At 41.2% G+C, this 24680-nt stretch overlaps 2 protein-coding genes across 3 annotated transcripts in view; both read left to right on the top strand.

The window, feature by feature from the left end:
• Positions 1-24680, top strand: part of LOC142873416 (small ribosomal subunit protein uS13-like) — a 379862-nt gene that overhangs the window by 152855 nt on the left and 202327 nt on the right. The gene's annotated exons all lie outside the window — the stretch shown is intronic.
• Positions 1-24680, top strand: part of SLC2A3 (solute carrier family 2 member 3) — an 85622-nt gene that overhangs the window by 54295 nt on the left and 6647 nt on the right. Inside the window, exons 1-6 of one of the 2 annotated variants that reach the window (XM_012777603.3) lie at positions 15534-15753; positions 17706-17798; positions 18350-18510; positions 19990-20230; positions 20519-20681; positions 20981-21168. In XM_012777603.3, coding sequence (XP_012633057.1) covers positions 15739-15753; positions 17706-17798; positions 18350-18510; positions 19990-20230; positions 20519-20681; positions 20981-21168 — 861 coding nt within the window. In that variant the 5' untranslated portion in view covers positions 15534-15738. Of the gene's footprint in view, positions 1-15533; positions 15754-17705; positions 17799-18349; positions 18511-19989; positions 20231-20518; positions 20682-20980; positions 21169-24680 lie in introns of those variants that run through there. The other variant, XM_020287647.2, reaches the window with a different exon arrangement.

Genomic DNA, 24680 nt, shown 5'->3' with positions numbered 1-24680 from the left:
AGTACTTCAGTCATCATGGAGCTGTTTTCCTGTAAGTGAGCCTGGGGTGGGGTATCCTGGTGATAGTGTCGGGCTCATGGCTACACAGGAAAGGAAAGGCATTTTTAGTTTTAGAGCATTGCTTGGATAAACTTAAGGAACTCAAATAACCCTCTTCACCTCATACAAGCAACAGACTGTGTTCCCTATTGGCACTTCTACAGAAATTGACATTTAAAAGCTTTGTCTGTGCCAGGCGCGGTGGCTCACTCCTGTAATCCTAGCACTCTGGGAGGCCGAGGCAGGCGGATTGCTCAAGGTCAGGAGTTCAAAACCAGCCTGAGCAAGAGCGAGACCCCGTCTCTACTATAAATAGAAATAAATTAATTGGCCAACTAATATATAGAGAAAAAATTAGCTGGGCATGGTGGCGCATGCCTGTAGTCCCAGCTACTTGGGAGGCTGAGGCAGGAGGATACCATGAGCCCAGGAGTTTGAGGTTGCTGTGAGCTAGGCTGACACCACAACACTCACTCTAGCCTGGGCAACAAAGCGAGACTGTGTCTCAAAAAAAAAAAAAAAAAAGCTTTGTCTGTAATCTAGCAATCACCTTTCTTGGTATTTACTCAAATGAGTTGTAATCCTACATCCACATGAAAACCTGCACACGAATGTTTATAGCAGTTTTATTCATAATTGCTGGAACTTGGAAGCAACCAAGATGTCCATCTATATGATGGAATATCACTCAGTGATAGAAAGAAATGACCTATCAAGTCACAAAAAGACATGGAGGGACATTAAATGCATATTACTAAGTGAAAGAAGCCAATCTGAAACATCTACATGATGTATAATTCCAATTACATGATATTCTGGAAACGGCAAAACTATAGAGACAGCAAAAAGATCAGTGGTTGTCAAGGGTTGGGGAAAGAAGGAAGGGAGGGTAGAACTTGGGATTTTTAGGGCAGTGAAGCTGTTCTGTATGCTACTGTAATGGTGAATATGTCTTTATACATTTATCAAAACCCATAGAATATACAACACAAAGAATGAACCCTAATACAAACTATGGACTTTAGTTAATAATAATAATAATAATGTATCAACATTAGCTCATCAGTTGTAACAAATGTATCACACTAATGCAAGATGTTAATGACAGGGAATGAAGGTGGTATATGGGAATTCTGTGTACTTTCTGCTCAATCTTTTGGTAAGCCTAAAACTGCCTTCCCAAAATAAAATATATTAATTAAAAACAAGCCGGGCGCGGTGGCTCACGCCTGTAATCCTAGCACTCTTGGGAGGCCGAGGCGGGTGGATTGCTCGAGGTCAGGAGTTCGAAACCAGCCTGAGCAAGAGCAAGACCCCGTCTCTACTATAAATAGAAAGACATTAATTGGCCAACTAATATATACATATAAAATTAGCCGGGCATGGTGGCATATGCCTGTAGTCCCAGCTACTCAGGAGGCTGAGGCAGGAGGATTGCTTGAGCCCAGGAGTTTGAGGTTGCTGTGAGCTAGGCTGATGCCATGGCACTCACTCTAGCCTGGGCAACAAAGTGAGACTCTGTCTCAAAAAAAACAAAACAAAACAAACAAACAAACAAAAAAACAGACACTTTTTAATGTCTCTTTCCATCTCCTTCCACACCATGAGACCTTAAAGGCATATGTTTTTTATCTTTATGTTCCCAGAATCTAGGGATGAAAGAGAGAGCGTTCTAACCTTACTAGTGCATATCCTAACAATATCTCCAACTTAACACATCTAAAACAAAACTCTTGATTTGACCCTTCAAACCTCTCTCCACTTTTCTCATTGTGGTAAATTTCAATTCCAGTTCTCTAGTTGCTCCAGCCAAATACCTTTAGGATCATTCCTGACTCCTTTTTTTCTTCCCATACCCACCTTTTGGACCATCAGCTAATCTTGTTGGTTCTACCTTGAAAATATATTTCAACAACTCGCTACCACCTTGGTCTAAGCCCCTGTTATTTCTCACCTGGACCAGCAGTCTCCTAACTGGTCTCTATGCTTCTATACTTGCCCTTTGTCTTAGTCTATTTGTGCTGCTATAACAAAATGCCACAGACTGGATAATTTATAAATAATAGAAATTTATTTCTGAGAGTTCTGAAGGCTGGGAAGTTAAAGATCAAGGCGCCTGCAGGATTGAGGTCTGGTGAGGGCTGCTCTCTCTGTTTCCAAGATAGCACCTCCTTACTGCATCCTCCAGAGGGATGAATACTGTATCCTTATATGGTGGAAGGTGAAAGGACAAAAAAAGTAGCAAACTCCTTCTGAAGCCTCTTTTATAAGGGCATTAATCCATTCATTAAAACAGAGTCTTCATGACTTAGCCACTTCCCAAAAGGCCCCACATGTTAGTACTACCACAGTGGGGATTAAGTTTCAGCATGAACTTTGGAGGTAACACACATTCAAACCATACTACCTTCCTTCAGCATCTTCTCCAGTGAATAGCAAATGCTTTTTGAGAAAATACAAATCAGCTAATGTTATGCTTTTGCTCAAAAACCTAAAATGGCTTTGTAGCTTCCTGGCTTTCTGTCATAATTAAAATATAATCCAGAACCTTCACCACTACTTATAATGCCCTGTATGACCAGACTTCTAAAGATCTCTCCAACATCACTTCTCCTACCACTCTGCCCCTTCTTCACTCTACTCCTGCCAAATCAGCCTTTTGACACCATGCCAACCACGAATCTTCTTCCTGGTGTCTTTGCATTTGAAATGCCTTCTGTTTGAAATACTGTTCTCACAGATACTCCCAAGATTTGCTTCCACATGTGATTCAGGTTTCTGTTCAAATGTCACATCTACTGAGAGAAGCAGCCTTGACCACCCTATGTTAAGTAACCTTTCCCACCCCTCAACTCTTTTGCGCCTTGCCTTGCTGTATTATTCTCCAAAGTGCTCCCTACCGTTACTTGACATTAAACATTTGTTTATTGTCTGTTGTATTAGTTTGCTAAGGCTGCTATAAAAAAATACCACAGAGAGGTGGCTTGAAAAACAGAAATTTGTTTTCTCATAGTTCTGGAAGCTGGACATCCAAGATCAAGGTGCCAGCAAGGTTGGTTTCTCTTGAGACTTGCAGATAGCTACCTTCTCACTGTGTCCTCCATGGCCTTTCCTCTGTTCACATGCCTGATGCCTCTTCCTCTTTTTATAAAAAGATACCAGTCATATTGGGTTAGGGTCCCACCCTTATGACTTCATTTAATCTTAATTACTTCTTCAAAGTCCCTATCTCCAAATACAGTCACATTCTAAGGTACTTGGGGTTCATGTTTGACCAATATCTGGGTACTGTGGTCCAGCCAAGTTGACACATAAAGTAAAACATCACATATATCTTTCATATTAAAATTTAAGCTCCATGAGGGTAGAAACTTTGTCTTAGTGACATTTATATTTTCTGTACCTAGAACTATATCTAGCATATAGTAGGTATTCAATAAACAGTTGATGAGAAATGCATAAATGACTAACTGAATAAATAAATGAATGAATGAATGAATATTCACTTGGGCTGTAGAGTTCATTAGCTTTTTTTTCCACTTGCATTGTCTTGTTTAATTTTCCCAATAATTCCATGGTTTAGGTATTATAACCTCTAATTCAAATACTGAAGTTGGGATATAGAGAAGTTAAATGATTTGTTCAAATGTCTAAACTCTAGTTCATGTTCCAGAGGCGGGCCTCAGATTTTACTCTTTTGACTTCAATCCTCTGCTTAGTCAACTACACAAAACTGTAAAATTCTCTCTCTTACCTATTCTTTCTAGTGTTGACACTAAGAGAAAATAAAGTAATAATGCGGAGTCTCAGATTATCTCAGATCTTTTACATCCTGCTGGGTGTTAAACAGGATATACAATGAGTAAGAAGAATCTTTGTGCCAGCCCCACCCAGGGTAACTGGCAGCTGTGATCAGTAAGGGGAGATGTCAGAGAAGGAGCTTCTGCTTTAGAGGTAGATGCTTCATTTCAGGGAAGCACTGAGGTGCTCTGCAAGCATAGTGTCACTTGTTTCTCTAATCCTGGAAGCAAACCACTATGAAAACACTAGAGAGAGTCTAGAAACACAAAGATTTTTTTTTTCTTTGTGCTGCTTATCTTTTAGAATTAGTTTGGCATACAAGGGTTGGGAGAGTTTGAGACTGAATCGTGGGCAGCTTTTGTATAAGGTAGTGGTTTTTTGCATTTTAGTTGTGACACAGACACTCACTTCCCCCTCTTTGTAACCTGGTTCTTCCTTTTTCCTCAGATCTTCTTTGTCAACTATAATGAGCTACTTATCTTTCCAGATATTTTTTAGAGCATTTTCTGACATATTATTAAGTACAATATACATGATACTATAGTATGATAAAAATCAGTTTAATCTCTGCCAAGTATTAAAAAGTGCTTGATCCAAATAAGTAAATAAATAATTACTTAGAATTGACAACAAGTAGAATTAAAAGCATGAAATGAAGTTTTTAAGGAGACAGTATTAAATAATGGCATAGCCAGGCCCAGTGGCTCACGCCTATGATCCCAGGAACAACAATGACTCGGGAGCTGAGGCAGGTGGATTGCTTGAGGCCAAGAGTTTAAGACCAGCCTGGGCAACATATTGAAACCCCATCTCTACAAAAAAATTTACCGATTAGCTGGTTGTTGATATACATACTTATAGTTCCAGCTACTCAGAAGGCCGAGGCAGGAGGATCACTTGAGCCTAGGATTTTGAGCCCATCCTGGGCAACACAGCAAGAGCTCATCTCTACAAAAAATAAAAATGTTAGCCAGGCGCAGTGGTGTGCACCTGTAGTCCTAACTACTCGGGAGCCTAAAGTGGGAGAATCACTTGAGCCCAGGAGTTTGATCCTGCCATGAGCTATGATGGCACCACTACACTCTAGCAGGGGACTCTGTTAGAGCCCAGGAGTTTAAGGTTACAGTGACCTACGACTGTGCCACTGCACTCCAGCCTGGGCAACAGAGCGAGACCCTGTCTCTCAAAAAAATAAAAGTAAAAATACATAAATTAAAAAAAAAAATCTAAGGCTGAGGTGAGAGGATCACTTGAGCCCAGGAGTTGAAGATCAGCCTGGGCAACATAACAAGACTTCATTTCTACAAAAAGTAAAAATATTAGCTGGGTATGGCGACATGCACCTCTAGTCCTAGCTACTTGGGTCACTGAGACAAGAGGATTGCTTAACCTAGGAATGTAGGGCTGCTGTGAGCTATGATCATGCCATTGCACTCCAGGTTGGGCAACAAAGCAAGATGCTGTCCCAAAACAAAAGAAAACAAACATCTATCTACTTGTATAATTACTGATCATGTTTTAATGCCTATGACTGACAAAGATGACTACTATAAAATGAAAGGACCTATGTCTGGCAGGTTTGAAGTCCTACTGTAATTTATCATAGGAAAAAAGATGCAGATTGTTTCTGTGTTCTGTAATTAATTCAGCAACCATTAAACCTTTCTATGTGCCAAGCACTTAGAAACTTAATTTAAAAGTTTAAAAATTAGCTAGAGGCTTGGTGTGGCAGCTTGACCCTGTAATCCTGGCACTCTGGGAGGCTTGAGGCAGGAGTATTGCTTGAGCCCAGGAGTTCAAGACCAGCCTGAGCAAGAGTAAGACTCCATCTCTATCTCTACTAAAAATAGAAAAAAAAATTAGCCAGGCATCTTGGATTACACCTGTAGTCCCAGCTACTTGGGAGGCTGAGGCAGTAGGACCGCTTGAGCCCAAGAGTTTGAGGTTACTGTGAGCTAGGCTAATGCCACTGCACTGTACCCAGGGTGACAGAATGAGACTCTGTCTTAAAAAAACAAATTACCCAGAGAGTTGATGAAAACACTATCTCATAGAATGTCCAGATGCCCAGTTTTTCCAAGCAACCCTGATTTCAATATTTTGTCCCAGTTTCAGACCATGTGGAATGATTGTATTTATTTTTTTAAATGTCTTATTTTTAATTATGGGTACATAATAGTTGTATATATTTATGAGATACATGCGATGTTTTGATACAGGCATACAATGTGTAATAATCAAATCAGGGTAATTGGGGTAATCATCACCTCAAGTATTTATCAATTTTTGTTTTGGAAATATACTAATTCTGCTCTTTTAGTTATTTTAAAATACATATTAACTTATTGTTGACTATAGTTACCCTGTTGTGCTATCAAATATTAGATCTTTTTCATTCTATCTATTTTTGCACTTATTAACTGTCCTTTTATCCCCCATTCCCCACTACCCTTTCTAGCCTCTTGTAATCAATCATCTTTCTACTTGGAATGATTTTTTTTTTTTTTTTTGAGACAGAGTCTCGCTTTGTTGCTCAGGCTAGAGTGAGTGCTGTGGCGTCAGCTTAGCTGACAACAACCTCAATCTCCTGGGCTCAAGCGATCCTCCTGCCTCAGCCTCCCATGTAGCTGGGACTACAGGCATGCCACCATGCCCGGCTAATTTTTTTTTTTTTGTATGTATATATTTTTTTAGTTGGTCAATTAGTTTCTTTCTATTTTTAGTAGAGATGGGGTCTCACTCAGGCTGGTTTCGAACTCCTGACCTTGAGCAATCCACCCGCCTTGGCCTCCCAGAGTGCTAGGATTACAGGCGTGAGCTACCGCGCCCGTCCTGGAATGATTTTTAATATGTCAATTATGATCATGATGAGTTTGTGGCTTGAGTTTTCAGTAGTGCCATATATTATGTATTCAATGATAACATATGGAATAGAATAAAACAAAACCCCATATGCCTGGTTATGGGATAATGAACTTACTAACCTTGCTTCCACTGCCAGCCTTGTCCTGTTTGTATGGCCTAGAAGCATGACTGTATGACCTTCCTAAGCCAAATGCTTTAGTGGGAACTCAAGTGTTGATAAGTTTGAGTTCATTTGTTCTAAGAAAGAAAAGAAACTGTTTATCTGAGGAATTCGAACCCCCTTTAAATTATCAGACCCAGAGAGGCATTGAAATGAGACTGTAGTCACATACCACCTCCCCTAAGTTATCATTTTCAAGTGGCCTGCTGTGTAGACTCCAGACTATCACCACCAATAGCTATAAATTAACCTAACATGGGCATGCCTGTAGTCCCAGCTATAATACTTGGGAGACTGAGACAGGAGAATCACTGGAAGTGGAACAATATAGCAAGACTCCTGTCTCTTAAAAAAAAAATTAACCTAATATAACTCATACCCTGTAGTTCAACAATGTATAGCCAATCACTGATCAATCTTATTTCTGTAAAACAATGGGAATTCCTGAAAAACAGCTTTTGTAGTCGCCCGTCTCCTGATTATCCTTTTTTCTTTAAAAATTTGAGCCTCGCCTTTGTTCTCAGGAGCACTTCCAGTGTTTTCTGGGCTGTAGTCCTCAACGTTGGCCCCAATAAACTTTCTACCTATATTAATTTTGCCTCAGTTTCTTTCTTTAGGTCGACAAATCATTCAGTGGTTTATTCACATATCTAGCACTATGTGAAGTGCCTGGGAACACAGAGAAAACACAAAAATCCCTGCTCTTAAGAGATTCACATGTGAATTAGGGAGACAGACAAAGAAAACAAAAGATATAGGAGCAGATTGTGAGGAGTCAGTTTCCTAGAAAAGGGATGATGTTTCAGTTAAAACTTGAAGCTGTTCTTACTGGTATTTCATTGTCTGGACCCTGTATCCTGCTGAGAGTTCTTCATCATTACCCTGCAACTTCCACATATTTCCACATCATCCACATGCAGTCATTCATTGGTTCAACTGTAATGTTTTAGGAACCTATTCTATCCTGGGTCCAACAAAAACAACCAAACCAGATCATGCTCTCATGGAGTTCCAACCAAGGTACCTAAAATTCAAGATAAAATAGAGTATCATAAAATATATGTTTTTTTGTATTTTTGAGACAGAATCTCACTCTGTTGCCCTGGCTAGAGTGCCGTGGCATCAGCCTAGCTCACAGCAACCTCAAACTCCTGGGCCCAAGCAATCCTTCTGCCTCAGCCTCCCAAGTAGCTGGGACTATAGGCATGCGCCACCATGCCTGGCTAATTTTTTCTATTTTGGTAGAGACGAGGTGTCACTCTTGCTCAGGCTGGTCTCAAACTCCTGAGCTCAAAGGATCCTCCCGCCTAGGCCTCACAGAGTGTTAGTATTATAGGCGTGAGCCACCACGCCCGGCCTGATAAAATATTTGTAATCTTCAAATGTATTTCCTTTGGCCAGAATTCTGCATTATAATTAATGCCTAAAGGATGGGAAAGATTTGTACAAGCTTGAATGAAACAGATTTTTTTTAAAGGCAGAGTAAGACAAATTAAAAACTGTGAGGCAGGAAATGGGGCCTATTTTAAAACTAACAGGCTGGGGCAAGGGCTAATTTTCAAAGTATATTCAAAGCATATTCTAATACTGGAATAAAAGGCTGGGATCATGCTAAAGAGTCAAAATCTTCACTCTTCAATGTGGTAGCCACTAATCACGTGTGACTATTGAGCACTAAAATATGGCAAGCACTTGGCGGTGGCTCACACCTGTTATCCTAACACTGAGGGAGGCCGAGGCAGGTGGATCGCTCAAGGTCAGAAGTTCAAAACCAGCCTGAGCAAGAGCAAGACCCTGTCTCTACTATAAATAGAAATTAATTGGCCAACTAAAAATATAGAGGAAAAAAAATTAGCCGGGCATGGTGGTGCATGCCTGTAGTTCCAACTACTCAGGAGGCTAAGGCAGAAGGAGTGCATGAGCCCAGGAGTTTGAGGGTGCTGTTAGCTAGGCTGACGCCACGGCACTCACTCTAGCCTGGGCAACAGAGTAAGACTCTGTCTCAAAAAAAAAAAAAAAGAAATATGGCAAGTGTAACTTAATTGTTTTTAGGTTTTTGTGTGTGTGTGTGTGTGTGCTTTTTTTTTTTTTTGAGACAGAGTCTTGTTCTGTCACCCTCGGTAGAGTGCATTGGCACATCATAGCTCACTCCAACCTCAAACTCCTGGGCTCAAGCGATTCTCTTGCCTCAGCCTCCAGAGTAGCTGGGACTACAGGTGCATGCCACCATGCCTGGCTAACTTTTCTATTTTTAGTAGAGACTAATTTTTCTATTTTTAGTAAAGACAGGGTCTCACTCTTGGTCAGGCTGATCTCATACTCCTGAGTTAAAGCAGTCCTCCCACCTCAGCCTCCCAGTGTGTTAGGATTACATGCATGAGGCTGGGCACGGTGGTTCACGCTTGTAATCCTAGCACTCTGGGAGGCAGAGGCAGCGGGTGGATCCCTCAAGGTCAGGAGTTTAAAACCAGCCTGAGCAAGAGCCAGACCTCGTCTCTACTAAAAATAGGAAGAAATTAATTGGCCAACTAAAATACATAGAAAAAATTAGCTGGGCATGGTGGCGCATGCCTATAGTCTTAGCTACTTGGGAGGCTGAGGCAGGAGGATTGCTTGAACCCAGGAGTTTGAGGTTGCTGTGAGCTAGGCTGATGCCACAGCACTTTAGCCCGGGGAGCAGAGTGAGACTCTGCCTCAAAAAAAAAAAAAAAGAAAAAAAGAAAAGATTACATGTATGAGCCACCTCACCAGCCCAAAGAACTTAATTGTTAATTTCATTCCATTTTATTTTATTTTATTTTTTCTTTTTTTTTTTTTATATGAAGAGAAAGCTGGAATCATTCCATTTTAATTCATTTAAGTTCATATTTAAAAACCGAAGCAGAGTGGTGGTTGGGGGGGGAGGACTTAAGAAGTGTAAGAAAAAATTGAAGCAATATAAAATGTTTTTGTTTAACACAGCATTATTGTTTTAATAAGACTACAATTGACCTTGATCCATTGTATCATAAATTTAGTGACCCAATTAAAATGTGTTATAAGTATAAAATACATGTTGGATTTTGAAAGCCTAGTAAAAAAAAAAAAAGTAAAATATCTCATTAATGATTTTTTATATTACTTACACTTTGAAACGAGAATTTGGGAGGTATATTAGGTTAAATAAAATATATTAAAATTAACCCATTTCTTTTAATTTTTTTAATGTTGGCCACTGGAAAAGTTTAAATTACATATGTGACTCACATTGTATTCCTATTGGACAGCACTGATCTAGACTTTATTCAATAACCATTAAAGATATTTGAGTAGGAAATTGTTATAATTAGAATTTTGAGTTAGGATCATTTATCTACCATTCCTGGTCTGGAATATGTTAACTTTTGAAGAAGAGATTAGAATAGGGAAGACCCCTTAGTAAGTGATAAGGGACTGGGAGCTGGGATTAGCCCTTCAGGATCAATAGAAATGATGAATGGCGGTGGCTCACACCTGTAATCCTAGCACTCTGGGAGGCCGAGGTGGGCGGATTGATTGAGCTCAGGAGTTCGAGACCAGCCTGAGGAAGAGCGAAAGCCCGTCTTTCCTATAAATAGAAAGAAATTAATTGGCCAACTAATATATATAGAAAAAAAATTAACCAGGCATGGTGGCACATGCCTGTAGTCCCAGCTACTCCGGAGGCTGAGGCAGGAGGATTGCTTGAGCCCAGGAGTTTGAGGTTGCTGTGAGCTAGGCTGATGCCACGGCACTCTAGCCTGGGCAAGAGTGAGACTCTGTCTCAAAAAAAAAAAAAAAAAGAAATGATGAATGGTTTAAACCCAGTTTAGACAAGAAAATCAACATTTCTCAAATTTTTTCTGCTTTCACCCTTTCTTTTCTGCAATGTCTTCAGATTCAAAGGAACTCTGCCGACACCAAACCTAATAAAGGAAGATTTCAAAATTATGTGCATTAACAAAAGTTGTTCTTTATGAAGAATACTATAAATGCAAACAAAGTCTTAGAGCAGTCATTAGCTTTTTTGTGTGCCTTGAATGCCATTTATGTTGTTTTACATAAAGGACAGTTTTCCTTGTCTTTACCTCAATATGTCTAAAGTCCTGTATTCTCTAACTTTAAGATTTTCTTGATTTTCTTGTTTGTTTTCCACTTGGTTATCATACTAGCAAACATCCATCCTGCAAACAAGTATTCTGTTCATTCCCTATTTTAAAAAAAATTATTTCCACTGAGTCCACTTGCTCAAATCATTCCCTTCTAAGCAGGCCTGCATTAAACTGTTGAGTAAATTTCATAACATTCCTCCCCAACGTCTTCTATTTTGAAATGTACCCATCACATTTCCTCCTCTTGTTTTTAGTAAAGATAGAGGAAGATCTCACAAAGAATCAAATGGCATGTTTCAGAGCATCTGGCCTTGCTGGCCGCCTGGCATACTTACTCCACCATGACTGATGACCAGAGCTGCCACTGTGACTGTGACTGGGATTGTGCGGGGCTTCTCCCGAAATCCACCAAAGACCCCATCAACCAACCAATCTCCCCAAACACATCAACAGTCACTTTGAGCAACTATTCTCTGTTCCCCAGGGTGAGGATTATCTGACTTGAACATTTCTGTTACTGTGGGAACAAGGCCAGTACTAAACTGTTTTGTTTTTTTTCAGGAGTTTCTGAGGTCCCCCTGGCTAGAGGAATATTTGTCTCAATATGTTCAACACAGTTTTAGATTCTTGAGATTCTGTTAAATTCTAGTTGTAACCTTTAAAAAATATACAAGGTTTGAAGTAGAACCCTTCCCGTCACTATCACCTAATTTAAGCTTTTTTTTTTTTGAGATGGAACCTGGCTCTGTTGCCCGGGCTAGAGTGCCATGGTGTCAGCCTAGCTCACAGCAACCTCAAACTCCTGGGCTCAAGCAATCCTGCTGCCTCAGCCTCCCGAGTAGCTGGGACTACAGGCATGCGCCACCATGCCCGGCTAATTTTTTCTATATATTTTTAGTTGGCCAATTAATTTCTTTCTATTTTTTAGTACCAACAAGGTCTTGCTCTTGCTCAGGCTGGTCTCGAATTCCTGAACTTGAGCCATCCTCCCGCCTTGGCCTCCCAGAATGTTAGGATTACAGGCATAAGCTACAGTGCCGGCCCAATTTAAGCTCTTTTAAAGGTAATTTTCTCAGACTGAGTTTAGCCAAAGAAAGGAGGTCTCAGATTTCTCTCTTGTCACCCTCCCTTGTTTCTTACCAAGAAGAAAATATTCTACTTGTCATGGATTTCAAACATCTAACACTTTACGCCAGGTGTTACCTTTCTCCATAGAAGCTTTATACAAATTATTTGGAAACAGGTATAATCCTGGGCCTTCAAAATTACTTCATTGAGGCGGAGTGGGAGTGTGAGTGCAGTGGCTCACGCCTGTAATCCTAGCATTCTGGGAGGCCAAGGCGGGAGGATCGCTCAAGGTCAGGAGTTCGAAACCAGCCTGAGCAAGAGCGAGACCCCATCTCTATAAATAGAAAGAAATTAACTGGCCAACTAAAAATATATAGAAAAAATTAGCTGGGCATGTTGGCGCATGCCTGTAGTCTCAGCTACTCAGGAGACTGAGGCAGGAGGATCCTTTGAGCCCAGGAGTTTGAGGTGGCTGTGAGCTAGGCTAATGCCATAGCACTCTAGCCCGGGCAACAGAACAAGACTCTATCTTAAAAAAGAAAAACAAAACAAATATACTGAAGTTTAAAAAGATTTCTTTTAAATAATTTAAAGTTAAAAATTGATGGAGTTTAAAATATTTTTCTGTTAAACACAACTATGTTGTTTTGGTAGGACTACATATCACTTTAACCTGTAGATGTAAAATATATACTGTGTTTCAAAGACTTAGCACCAAAAAAGAAAGTAGACTATCTCATTAATAATTTTTATATTGATTCCATGTTGAAATAATATTTTGAATATATTGGGTTAAATAAAATAATTATTAAAATTAATTTCTCTTCTTTCTTTTAAAATTTTTTATGTGTCTACTAGAAAATATAATGTGACATGCTCTCATTACCTTTCTATTGGACAGCGCTGCTTTATGGGATATTCTTTTTCTTTTGGTTTGGCAACCAAATTCAGTTGCTGTGGTAACTAAAGAGGCCTCTGGCTCTGCCTTTCTTGGAAGTCAAGGGTGAGTTGGGGCCGGGCGAGGTGGCTCACGCCTGTAATCCTAGCATTCTGGGAGGCCGAGGCGGGCGGATTGCTCAAGGTCAGGAGTTCAAAACCAGCCTGAGCAAGAGCAAGACCCGTCTCTACTATAAATACAAAGAAATTAATTGGCCAACTAATATATATAGAAAAAATTAGCCGGGCATGGTGGCGCATGCCTGTAGTCTCAGCTACTTGGGAGGCTGAGGCAGGAGGATTGCTTGTGCCCAGGAGTTTGAGGTTGCTGTGAGCTAGGCTGATGCCATGGCACTCACTCTAACCTGGGCACCAAAGGGAGACTCTGTCTCAAAAAAAAAAAAAAAAGGGTGAGTTGGGGAAGGGGAAGTATCAGATCAGATTTAGAAAATATCTTCATTTAAGAAACAGAGACAAAGTAATCTGGTTTGTTTCAGTAACATCAATTTGGATTCTAGGCCCTCAACCAAAAACCCTAACAGAAAATGCACTTCCTCCAGCTCACCGTGGAGAAAAGTTGTATCTATTTACCCATCTTCCTTCATCCCACCCCACTCCAGTAGCAGACATTAGAACTACAATAGTTGATACTTCCCCTCCAATAAACCCTTGATATTATTTCCCAATTACCCAACATTTTAAATACAGACTACATTGTTTTGCTTTGTTTACTCTCACAGTGGAGCTACTTTTCTCTCTCCCTCATTAACCTTTGTCTTTGTCAGCTCCTATTTTTCTTATTTTGTTTTCCTACTTACCTTATTCGTTTTTTTTTTTTTAACATAATTTAGTAATCAGATATCTATCTACCTCACATTTTTCTTTTTTCTTTTTTTTTTTTGAGACAGAGTCTCACTCTGTTGCCCAGGCTAGAGTGAGTGAGTGCCATGGCGTCAGCCTAGCTCACAGCAACGTCAAACTCCTGGGCTCAAGCAATCCTCCTGCCTCAGCCTCCTGAGTAGCTGGGACTACAGGCATGCGCCACCATGCCCGACTAGTTTTTTCTATATATATTAGTTTGCCAATTAATTTGTTTCTATTTATAGTAGAGACGGGTCTCGCTCTTGCTCAGGTTGGTTTCGAACTCAAACGATCCACCCGCCTCCGCCTCCCAGAGAGCTAGGATTACGGGTGTGAGCCACCGCACCAGGCCTTCACATTTTTCTTTCAAGAAACTCATAGTCTGGGCGGGGCCTGGGGGCTCATGCCTGTAATCCTAGCACTCTGGGAGGCTGAGGCGGGAGGATTGCTTGAGCACAGGAGTTCTAGACCAGCCTGAGCAAGAGCGAGACCCTGTCTCTACTAACAATAGAAAGAAATTAATTGGCCAACTAAAAATATAGAGGAAAAACTTAGCTGGGCATGGTGGTGCATGCCTGTAGTCCCAGCTACTCAGGAGGCTGAGGCAGGAGGATTGCCTGAGCCCAGGAGTTTGAGGTTGCTGTGAGCTAGGCTGATGTCACAGAACTCTAGCCTGGACAGTAGAGTGAGACTGTATCTCAAAAAGAAAAAGAAAAATATACCAAGAAGAGGAAGCCCTGAAAAAAAAGAAAAAGAAAAATAATAAAAAAGGAAACTCATAGTCTGAAACTAATAGGATATTAATAATCCTTCCCAGTGTGTGAGAATCAGTTACCCTTTTTTATTTTTTAAATAGAAGAAGAGAAACACTATAAATTCCTCATGACTCAAAATCTGCTACATAGCAGGTGCTCAGTAAATACCTGTTTAATTGAATTGGATATTTTTTGTGTTTCTATAAGCCTGAGATAGCGGCAAAGCAATGCAGAATTCAAAGTGGGCGGTATGGTGGATGCCATAAGGAATTTGGATTGTATCCATAGGTGTTGATCCGCTCCTTCCTGCTGCCAGGGTTAGTCTGGCTCCTAGAAAACCAGGTGTCCTATCCCCCAGGTGAGATTTTGCTAATCAGAGGACAAGTAAAGCCAAAAACTGGACAAATTCTTCCCAGGATTTTCTTATCGTCCTTCCTTTCCCTTTAAGATTGCAGACCCTATCTACAATAAAAAAGCAGCTGATAAATTCATAGGATTATGAATTCTTTCTGCTAACATCAAACAACCTTAAAGGGGTGATAGTAGCACCCACTTGAACTTTTCTTTTACAGGAATATTTCTTCTCTTTTCTCTGCAGATTTAATTAATCCCGAGCTGATGTCAGAGCAAAAATTTGTGTATTTGCCCTCCCACAAGGCTTTTCTGCTGGTTTTTTGTCTGTGAAACTAAGATGCCGTAGCTGCTATACAGGAGGGACGGGGCATAAAAGATGAGCTTAAAAAAAACAACAGCAGGGGGTGGAGTGACAGGATGTGGTTTTAAAAAGAGGGAGGGCATTATTGCCTTAGGGTGATAACCAGGGGGGCTGGGGGGAGGGGAGTTCTGAAATTCTGATAACGCAAAATTCCCAGTGGTCACGAGGATTACTGGGCGGGTGTAGGGTGGGGCTGGGGGCTTGTCGCCCTTCTAGGCTCCACCCTTTGCAGAGATTATAACTAGCGTGACCGTGGCCAGAGGCAGAGATGCTGTAGTGGTGAGAGGGGGTTTCAGAGCAATTCTGAGGACCTGAAGAAAACTTGCTACCGAGAAGGACATTTTGAAGGTTTTGTTGGTTGGAAGAGTTATCTCTGGAATCCCACTTCCAGATCTTTCTCGAAGATTTGAAAAGAATTAGGTTAGGGGCATGGGGACACAGAAGGTAAGAACGTTATAATTTCTGGTTATTTTTGCTTGTTTGGGGCAAACTCACAAAGGCAAATCTTGACGGTGATTGCTTTGTTCTATTTTCTCCTGATTCACCAAAGCCATCTCAAGGCCTTTTCATTTCTTCTCCAGCCTGCAGTGCTCTAGTTTCACTGGTTCTCTTTGAATGTCATATTTGATGAAGGATTTATCCCTGTTCTATTCACCTTCCTATCATAGTAAAGTCACCTGGAGAAGTTGTGTTTACTTCTCAGGTTTATTTTCATAACTATACACTACTGAGGCCGAGGGATGGTTGAGTGTTCAAAGGATCAGGGGCTGCTTGATTCTGTGGATTACAAATGTGGGCTCCAGAGCCAATGTGAAGACTTCTGGAAGCATTGAAAGGACCTGGGGTCTGTTTGGGGTGCAGGCCAATGTCCTGCCATCTGTTCTGTATCCTGTAGGATTCCCTGGATACTAAGGAGAGAGAATTCCAGTTGTCCTTCCTGCTGTGGTCATGATTGTGAGTGCAGGATATATAAATATATTTTTAATGTGTTGTGTATGCAGTATTTGTAGGGAGAAAGGCATTTTCACCTGGACAAATTTGTTTGAAAATGAAGGAAAATAGGGAAATGATGGGGAAAAAATGAGACTGGAATGTAAAAGGTCCTCCAAGACAGTGAATGATGAAAGGAGAAAGCTTTTTTTTATTAAAAAGAGAATGGATTTAACTGGAAGGGCTTTGTACTGGCAGGACTCTGGGGTGCTGATGCTTAGCTGGGACTGAGAAAGCCCCAAGGCCGGCCGGGAGGCGGAAGGCAAGGTCAGGTCAGCTCCGCTCCACACTGCTCTCCCGGCTGACCTGAAAGGAAAGGATTTGTGTTAGGAAAGACCGAAGGGAATGGCCTCAGGCATAGAAATTGAGCTGCCCCTAGGTAGAAAGCTAAAATAATACCCACTTGTCCATTTGAATTATTCCCAGCTAGGTGAGAGGTGACATTTTGATTCCCCCCACTAAGAAATGTCTCCTGTATGTCAGTTTGGGATTATGCAGAGTGTCCCCACACACACACCCACACCCGGGGTGGGGATAGCAGAACAGTATTTGGTAAACGGGCCTTTCAAAATTTGGCCAGGATGCAGTGGGTAGATAGTGTAGGTTACATGGTTCTGAGAGATAACAGCCTCAAAGACAACGCATACCACTGCTACTACTCCAGCTTCAGCGAGACTACACTGCATCTGGCTGTTACCAAAAGAATCAGTTCTTAGGAATCCTACTTAAAGCTGTCTTTTCTTCTGCCCTCCCAGTTCTGTTTTTTTTTTTTTTTTAAGAGAGTCTCTCACTCTGTTGTTGCCCTGCATAGAGTGTCCTGGTTCCAGTTTAGCTAATGGCAACCTCAAACCCCTGGGCTCAAGCGATCCTCCTGCTTCAGTCTCCCAAGTAGCTGGGACTACAGGCATGTGCTACTAAATCCGGCTAATTATTTTTTATATATATTTTTAGTTGTTCCGCCAACCAAATTTCTTCCTATTGCTTCAGGCTGGTCTCATTCCTGAGCTCAAGCAATCCTTGGGCCTCAGCCTCCCAGAGTGCTAGGATTATAGGCGTGAGCTACCACATTTGGCCCCTCCCAGTTCTTGAGCACTGTTCTGTGCTTATCTTTACCTGGTACAGGTTATAAATGCTTCCAAACTGACTAACCCAGTTTCTCTTCTTCCTTACCTAATTTTCTTGCCATTTTCCCCAAGTTAACCCCACGTTCTTATCTCCAGATGAGTTCTTCGGTATAATCTATACCTTTTATGTTCCCCATTCATTACCTAAATGTCCTAAGATTTTTGTCTGTTTCATACCACTCATAGGTCAAATTCCTAATACAGTTTCTTAATAAGAAGACAATAATCCTCAAAAGTTTTAAGGATTGTTTTTTCTTTCCTCTCTGTCCTGCCCTCCCTCAGGTCACCCCATCTCTGATCTTCGCCATTGCCATTGCTACAATCGGCTCTTTCCAGTTCGGCTATAACACTGGAGTCATCAATGCTCCTGAGACGGTAAGTGTCAGGCAGTAAGAGTTAGAATTTGGCATAAGGATGTTACTCCTTTCATCTAAGTAGGATTTAAAGAATTCGGAATTTAAGACAAACTTTGTATCTAGGTTGGCTAAAATGGACGAGGGAGAATGTTGGTGGGGAAGTCTAGTGGAGTCATCTAATCCAAGCAGAAGGCTCATTTGCTGCCGTGCTCTGGCCCATACCAGTTCTTACTCTCCTTCCTTCCGCATAGTGATACACTTCCTATATTATCCCTTAGGGGTTAGTAACAAAGGAGGGTGCTCTTAGGAAAGGGCTGGGGTAGACAATGAACATCAGTGCTGCCACCTACTGGGGCTTTCAGGACTAAGAAAAATGGGTCTTCTGAGATAGTAATATTAACTCCAGTATGTCATCTGCCTCTTGAATCGCTATCTAGTCATGCTTTTGATCCTCTACCTGTAAAGTAAAGGTAAAGTTGGTCTCTCAGGGAGGAAACAATCCCTAATGTTTGTATTTTTTGTTTTCATCCAGCTGTTAATAGCCTGTCCTCCACCCATTTTATATTGCAGATTATAAAGGACTTTCTCAATTACACTTTGGAAGAGAGGCTAGAAGACCTTCCGACAGAAGGGTTGCTCACATCCCTCTGGTCCTTGTCTGTGGCCATCTTCTCCGTTGGTGGTATGATTGGCTCCTTTTCCGTTGGACTCTTTGTCAACCGCTTTGGCAGGTATTGACCAAGAAGTGGGCTACACTGGTTGCACTGAGGGCAGATATAGAGAATTAGGACAGGGAGGTGGTGGTACATTTGAATGAGAACACTTCAAATTCTAATCAAAGGAAACCTAGTCCAACTGGCCAAGTATGACTGTTCTTACTTGGAGCTCTGCTACCCTGCATAGCTCTGCCAGCCTTGCAAAAGGTGAGCCATGTGAATTTTTGTTATTTGCAGTCTTGCTTAGGCTACTTCAGTTATTTTCTAGTAAGCTCCAACTGTTGTGGAGTTTCCCACAAACATATTTAATTCAGAAGGTCTGAAGTTGTTTACTTTTCTGAAAAATGTTGGGTTGAGTTAAAATGTTGGGTTTCATACAAGTGTTATCATTATTTTATACAAGATTGGTAGGAAATATTTTTGTAATTCTTGGTCTGTGGCAAATGTGGATGATATTCAAATAACTGAATTGAATTCTTTTCCCCAAAAAAGAAAACTGAATCTACTCTAGCTTTCTTTTCATTCTACTCTAGCCTAACCCTTTGCACTTGGATGTTGAGTGTAACACGACACGGTTAGCATCGGTAGCAGCTCACACCGTGAAAAATTATAGAGATTAAAATTACTCTTTGAATGTATCAATAATTTGAAATATAAAAAAATCCAAATAAGTTTGTATGAAAAGAAACTCCAGTTTTTTATTCTACTGCCGTGCTTTGTAAAATCTGGGGTATTTAAAAAATTAAATCCCGAGTAGAATAAAGGAATCGAGAAAAAAGCAAGCGAGTGCAAAGGGTTAATATGTCTTAGAGGGTAGGATATACTTTCAGTAATGACTAAAGAAACCATTTAGTTAGATGTTCTCGAAACATAAATGGAATTCAGGTTTAAAAAATTAATATGGCAACCTATTTTGATAATGTCTATTATTATTGGGGTTTTTGTTTGTTTGCTTTTTGAGACAGAGTCTCACTCTGTTTCCCAGGCTAGAGTGCTGTGGCTGTCAGGCTAGCTCACAGCAACCTCAAACTCCTGGGCTCAAGCGATCCTACTGCCTCAGCCTCCCAAGTAGCTGGGACTACAGGCATGTGCCACCATGCCCAGCTAATTTTTTTTTTTTCTATTTTTGGTAGAGACAGGGTCTCGCTGTTCCTCAGGCTGGTTTTGACCTCTTGGCCTTGAGTAATCCTCCCTCCTCGGCCTCCCAGAATGCTAGGATTACGCATGTGAGCCACTGTGCCTGGCCTATGATTTATGATTAGTTTTTAAAGAGGCAGGGTCTTGTTATATTGCCCAGGCCAGACTTGAGCTCCTGGACTCAAGTGATCCTCCCAATTAGAAATGTTCTGATAATAGAAAGTGAAAAACAGAAAAGTTAGACCAAAAGAGAAGGAGATAGAAGCCTGGAGAAGAGCAGAATGAGGAGGAAGGAAAGGGAGACATTCAGAGCTTACCACATTGCTGATCAAACTTTGTCTTTGATTAATGTTACAGACGCAATTCAATGCTTATTGTGAACCTGTTGGCTCTCGCCGGTGGCTGCCTCATGGGGTTCTCTAAAATAGCTGAGTCATTTGAAATGCTGATCCTGGGCCGCTTGGTTATTGGCATCTTCTGTGGACTCTGCACTGGTTTTGTGCCTATGTACATTGGAGAAGTCTCTCCTACTGCCCTACGGGGTGCCTTTGGCACTCTCAACCAGCTCGGCATTGTCATCGGGATCCTGGTGGCCCAGGTACTGTAGAACTTCTCATGCCTAATGAGTGTTATAGCTTCATGACTCATAGAGAGTTAACATAGGTAAAGTGTATATTCAGTTGCATGTGTAAGTTTCACATATTGTTACTATAGCTCAAAGACAGTACTAAAGAAGCAGGCAGGGTAGAGAAAGGGAAAGAAGCAAAATTTATTTCTTTTCCTGTGGTAAAAAGAAGAGATTTTCTGAATTTTTTTTTTTTTTTTGTAACGAACTTGTCTGGCCTATGAAGGTATGGTTTTAATAGCATTATCTTTGGGTTTCTAGATCTTTGGTCTGGAAGTCATCTTGGGGTCTGAAGAGCTATGGCCCGTGCTATTAGGCTTCACCATCATTCCAGCTATCCTACAAAGCGCAGCCCTTCCATTTTGCCCTGAAAGTCCTAGATTCTTGCTCATTAACAGAAAGGAAGAGGAGAGTGCTAAGGAGAGTGAGTATCCTTCACGCTTCACTATAGCGATTGTAGGGTTGTGGTTTGTTTTAAGGATGAGGGTTTGGGGTCTATTTTTTGTTATTCTCTTTCTCTGGCCGTCAGAACCCAAGTGAAGAGTTTTCTGATGACTCTTGAATCAAACTTTCAACCTGTGCAATCCCTAAAAACCGAGGCGAGAAGGTGTGGATTTCACGGATCACCTCATCCCATTTGGCTTCTTCCCAGCTGTCTTATAGGAAAAATGAATTTGGGGCAGCACATTGTCTTTATCCTTTTCTCTTTGTTCTTTTCACCAGTTCTCCAGCAGTTGTGGGGCACTGAGGATGTGGCCCAGGACATCCAGGAGATGAAAGATGAGAGTGACAGGATGGCACAAGAAAAGCGAGTCACTGTGCTGGAGCTCTTTAGAGCACCCAACTACCGACAGCCCATCATCATCTCCATCGTGCTCCAGCTCTCTCAACAGCTCTCTGGAATCAATGCTGTGAGTAAAGGCCTCCTTTCTTACTTTTGAGTCAAAGGCCTCCTACAGTATTTCACTTAAAGCATTTACCAGGAGTGAGTGGCATTAGCCATGGCTCACCTTATATATACGGAATCTGAAGTCCCTCACAGTGCTTGCCAAATAGTAACCACTCAGAAAATGTTGATTATCTAGGTTTTGATTGGCTTTTATTTTTTATTTCTTAAAACTATATAGTATATATTGTACATAAAAATGAGAAAGTACATAAAATGAAAAATTTAAGTCACCTTTAGTCTTAGAACTTACGGTTAAAATTTGTCTTCTTGGCTGGTCCGAAGGTAGTGAGTTATCTCACGTGATTGTTCACAGTCAGTTACAGATTGAACTCCTTGTTCTACTACTTTCCCCCCTCCTCACTACTGCACTTGACTAGTCTTAAAAAAAAAAAATTTGTCTTCTTATTTTTATTATTCCTTTTTTTTTTTTTATTGACCACTCACTTTATTTCCAGTCCTCTTTAACTCTGATCTTACCTTACATGCTGTCATCAATGGTAATGTAGGCCATACAACCTGAGTATTCCTGCTTTTTACCAGGACTTTATAGTCTAAAAATCAGTGTAAGACCCTGGGGTATAAATAGGAAATCTCTGGAGGGACACTGGCAACTTGTCCCACCTGTATAAATACTGCTGAATCCACTGAGGGCTTTCCACTAGTCTTTGATCAATGTGATTAAATCATTTTTTTGACAAAGAATTTTGCGAAACACGCTTGATGCTCAAAATATTAAGTTTGGTTCTGGGCCTTTTCTCCTGCCTGACTCACCAGGATATTTGTATTTAAGTAGCAGTGCTTCTCATGAGGGGTTAGAGGCTGTTTGGGTGCAGTGGCACAACCCTGTAGACCAGCTACTTGGGGCTGAGGTGGGAGTATCGCTGGAGGCCAGGTGTTCCAAGTGTGGCCTGGGCAACATGTTTCTGAAAAAAAAAAAAACCTGAAAAGAAAGATACAGTACTTTGAGAAAGCCTCCTAGGTGATTTTGATGGATCCCATTCTCAAATTTCCTCATGTGAAAATGATAATGTAGGCCATATGTTATATTACTGGAGTAAAATATGCTTCCAGGGCTTGCCAGAGGAGCAGGGCTGGGATTATGGTGAGGCAGGTGTGGCACCCAGGGGCAAGTGCAGCCCTAAGAGCCCTGACCGCCTCACCCCAATCCTGGCCCTGCAAAACAGGATCAGAAAAAGATCATGGAAAAGTACCAATGACGGATGAGCACTCTGCAGGACAGACTCTTCCCACTTCAGGAAATGGAGTGTAAAGTCATTGTTGGACTAAGATGGCTCCCAACTTAGTCAATGAGCAGATTTTGCCCTGGCCATAACCTAACCGAGAGCTGACTACACCACATTTATGGGGGGCCGGATTTCTGAGCCAACTGAGTCAAGAATCTCTCCTATGAGCAGCCTAGAAATTGCATGTAAAAAAATAAACGTGATGCCCAGCAGGGTTGGAAATCGCTTTTTCTAACCTGCTTTTGAACAGTGTTTTCTAATTTCCCTTAAAGACAGATGGGTAAGCGGTTGGATAGTGTTTAACAGAGTAAACTGCTTTTAGGTGAGATGATGTAGGAGTTAGCTTGCCTAGCTTGATGGCACTAGATAGAAAGGTAATTTTACTGTAAGAAGTTTGCCCGAGAAGTGTACATACGCATTATGTTTTGGATGTGTAGACTTTTTTTTTTTAAACAGTCTCACTCTGTTGCCCAGGCTACAGTGCCATGGCATCAGCCTAGCTCACAGCAACCTCAAACTCCTGAGCTCAAGTGATCCTCCTGCCTCAGCCTCCCAAGTAGCTGGGACTACTGGCATGTGCCACCATGCTCAGCTAATTTATTTATATATATATATATATGCTAATTTTTTTCTAATTTTAGTAGAGACGGAGTCTTGCTCTTACTCAGGCTGGTCTGGAACTCCTGAGCTCAAACAATCCGCCTGCCTCAGCTTCTCAGAGTGTTAGGATTACAGGTGTGAGCCACTGCCCCTGGCCAATGTGTAGACATTTTGATATGGAAAAGAATTGGCATAACTATCCATGGCTGATTTTAACTCTTCAAATGTCTTTCCCTACAAGCTTGATGTCATTAAATATTATTGGGATTTTTTTTAAGTCTTTATTCACTTCAGAACATCAGTTTTTGCGAATTGATGATATAGTATCTACAAATCTCTGATTCAAAAGCACAGCAGTAATCTTATTTTAGAAAATATCAATAAAGGCCGGGTTCAGTGGCTCACACCTGTAATCCTAGCAACCTGGGAGGCCGAGGTGGGAAGATTACTTGAGCTCAGGAGTTCAAGACCAGCTTGAGCAAGAGTGAGACCCTGTCTCTCCTATAAATAGAAAGAAATTAGCCAAACAATTAAAAATAGAAAAAATTAGCCAGTCATGGTGGCACGTGTCTATAGTCCCAGCTACCCAGGAGACTGAGGCAAGAGGATCGCTTGAGCCCAGGAGTTTCAGGCTGCTGTGAGCTAGGCTGATGCCATGGCACTCTAGCCACGGCAACAGAGTGAGACTCTGTCTCAAAAAAAAAACGAAAAAGACGAAGATAGTATAAAAACTTTGAAAGCAAAACAATCATTTCTAATTTAATGAAAAATTTGTTATTTTGTTTTCCGTGTGTGAGTTATATGCGATTTAAAAGTCCTCGTGGCTCCCAAGGTGAAGAGATGTGTGAGTTACATATGCTTCACGAGGCCCCTGATTCAAAACTAGCATGAGTTAAATACAACATGCATGGCAGATCATGTGTTAACTATGGTAATTATAGCAACCCTATATAATGTCTAGCAAATAATAAAAATAATATATTAAATAGTTTATTTAATAGTAATAATAAAAAATAGTAGTTTATATTCCCTAAAACATTGGAAAGGACCTAAGGCTAGGAAATACAGCCCAATCGCTACTTATTAAATAAGCAGGCTAAGGCCGGGCGCGGTGGCTCACGCCTGTAATCCTAGCTCTCTGGGAGGCCGAGGCGGGCGGATTGCTCGAGGTCAGGAGTTCGAAACCAGCCTGAGCAAGAGCGAGACCCCGTCTCTACTATAAATAGAAAGAAATTAATTGGCCAACTAAAAAAAAATATATATACAAAAAATTAGCCGGGCATGGTGGCGAATGCCTGTAGTCCCAGCTACTTGGGAGGCTGAGGCAGCAGGATTGCTTGAGCCCAGGAGTTTGAGGTTGCTGTGAGCTAGGCTGACGCCATGGCACTCACTCTAGCCTGGGCAACAAAGCGAGACTCTGTCTCAAAAAAAAAAAAAAAAAAAAAAAAATTAAATAAGCAGGCTAAGTTTATTCAGTTTGTCCACTGTCAAATTGAGACATTGTGCCTATCAGTGTTTTGAAGGTTTGGGAAAGAGTCCATTGAAAAAGTGCTTAGAGGGCTGGGCGCTGTGGCTCACGCCTGTAATCCTAGCACTCTGGGAGGCCGAGGCGGGTGGATCGCTTGAGGTC

The sequence above is a fragment of the Microcebus murinus genome, chromosome 10 (assembly GCF_040939455.1).
Source record: "Microcebus murinus isolate Inina chromosome 10, M.murinus_Inina_mat1.0, whole genome shotgun sequence".
In the NCBI taxonomy this organism is placed as follows: domain Eukaryota; kingdom Metazoa; phylum Chordata; class Mammalia; order Primates; family Cheirogaleidae; genus Microcebus; species Microcebus murinus.
The sequence above is the reverse complement of the archived record's forward strand: the minus strand, read 5'-3'. Positions and strand labels throughout refer to the sequence as shown.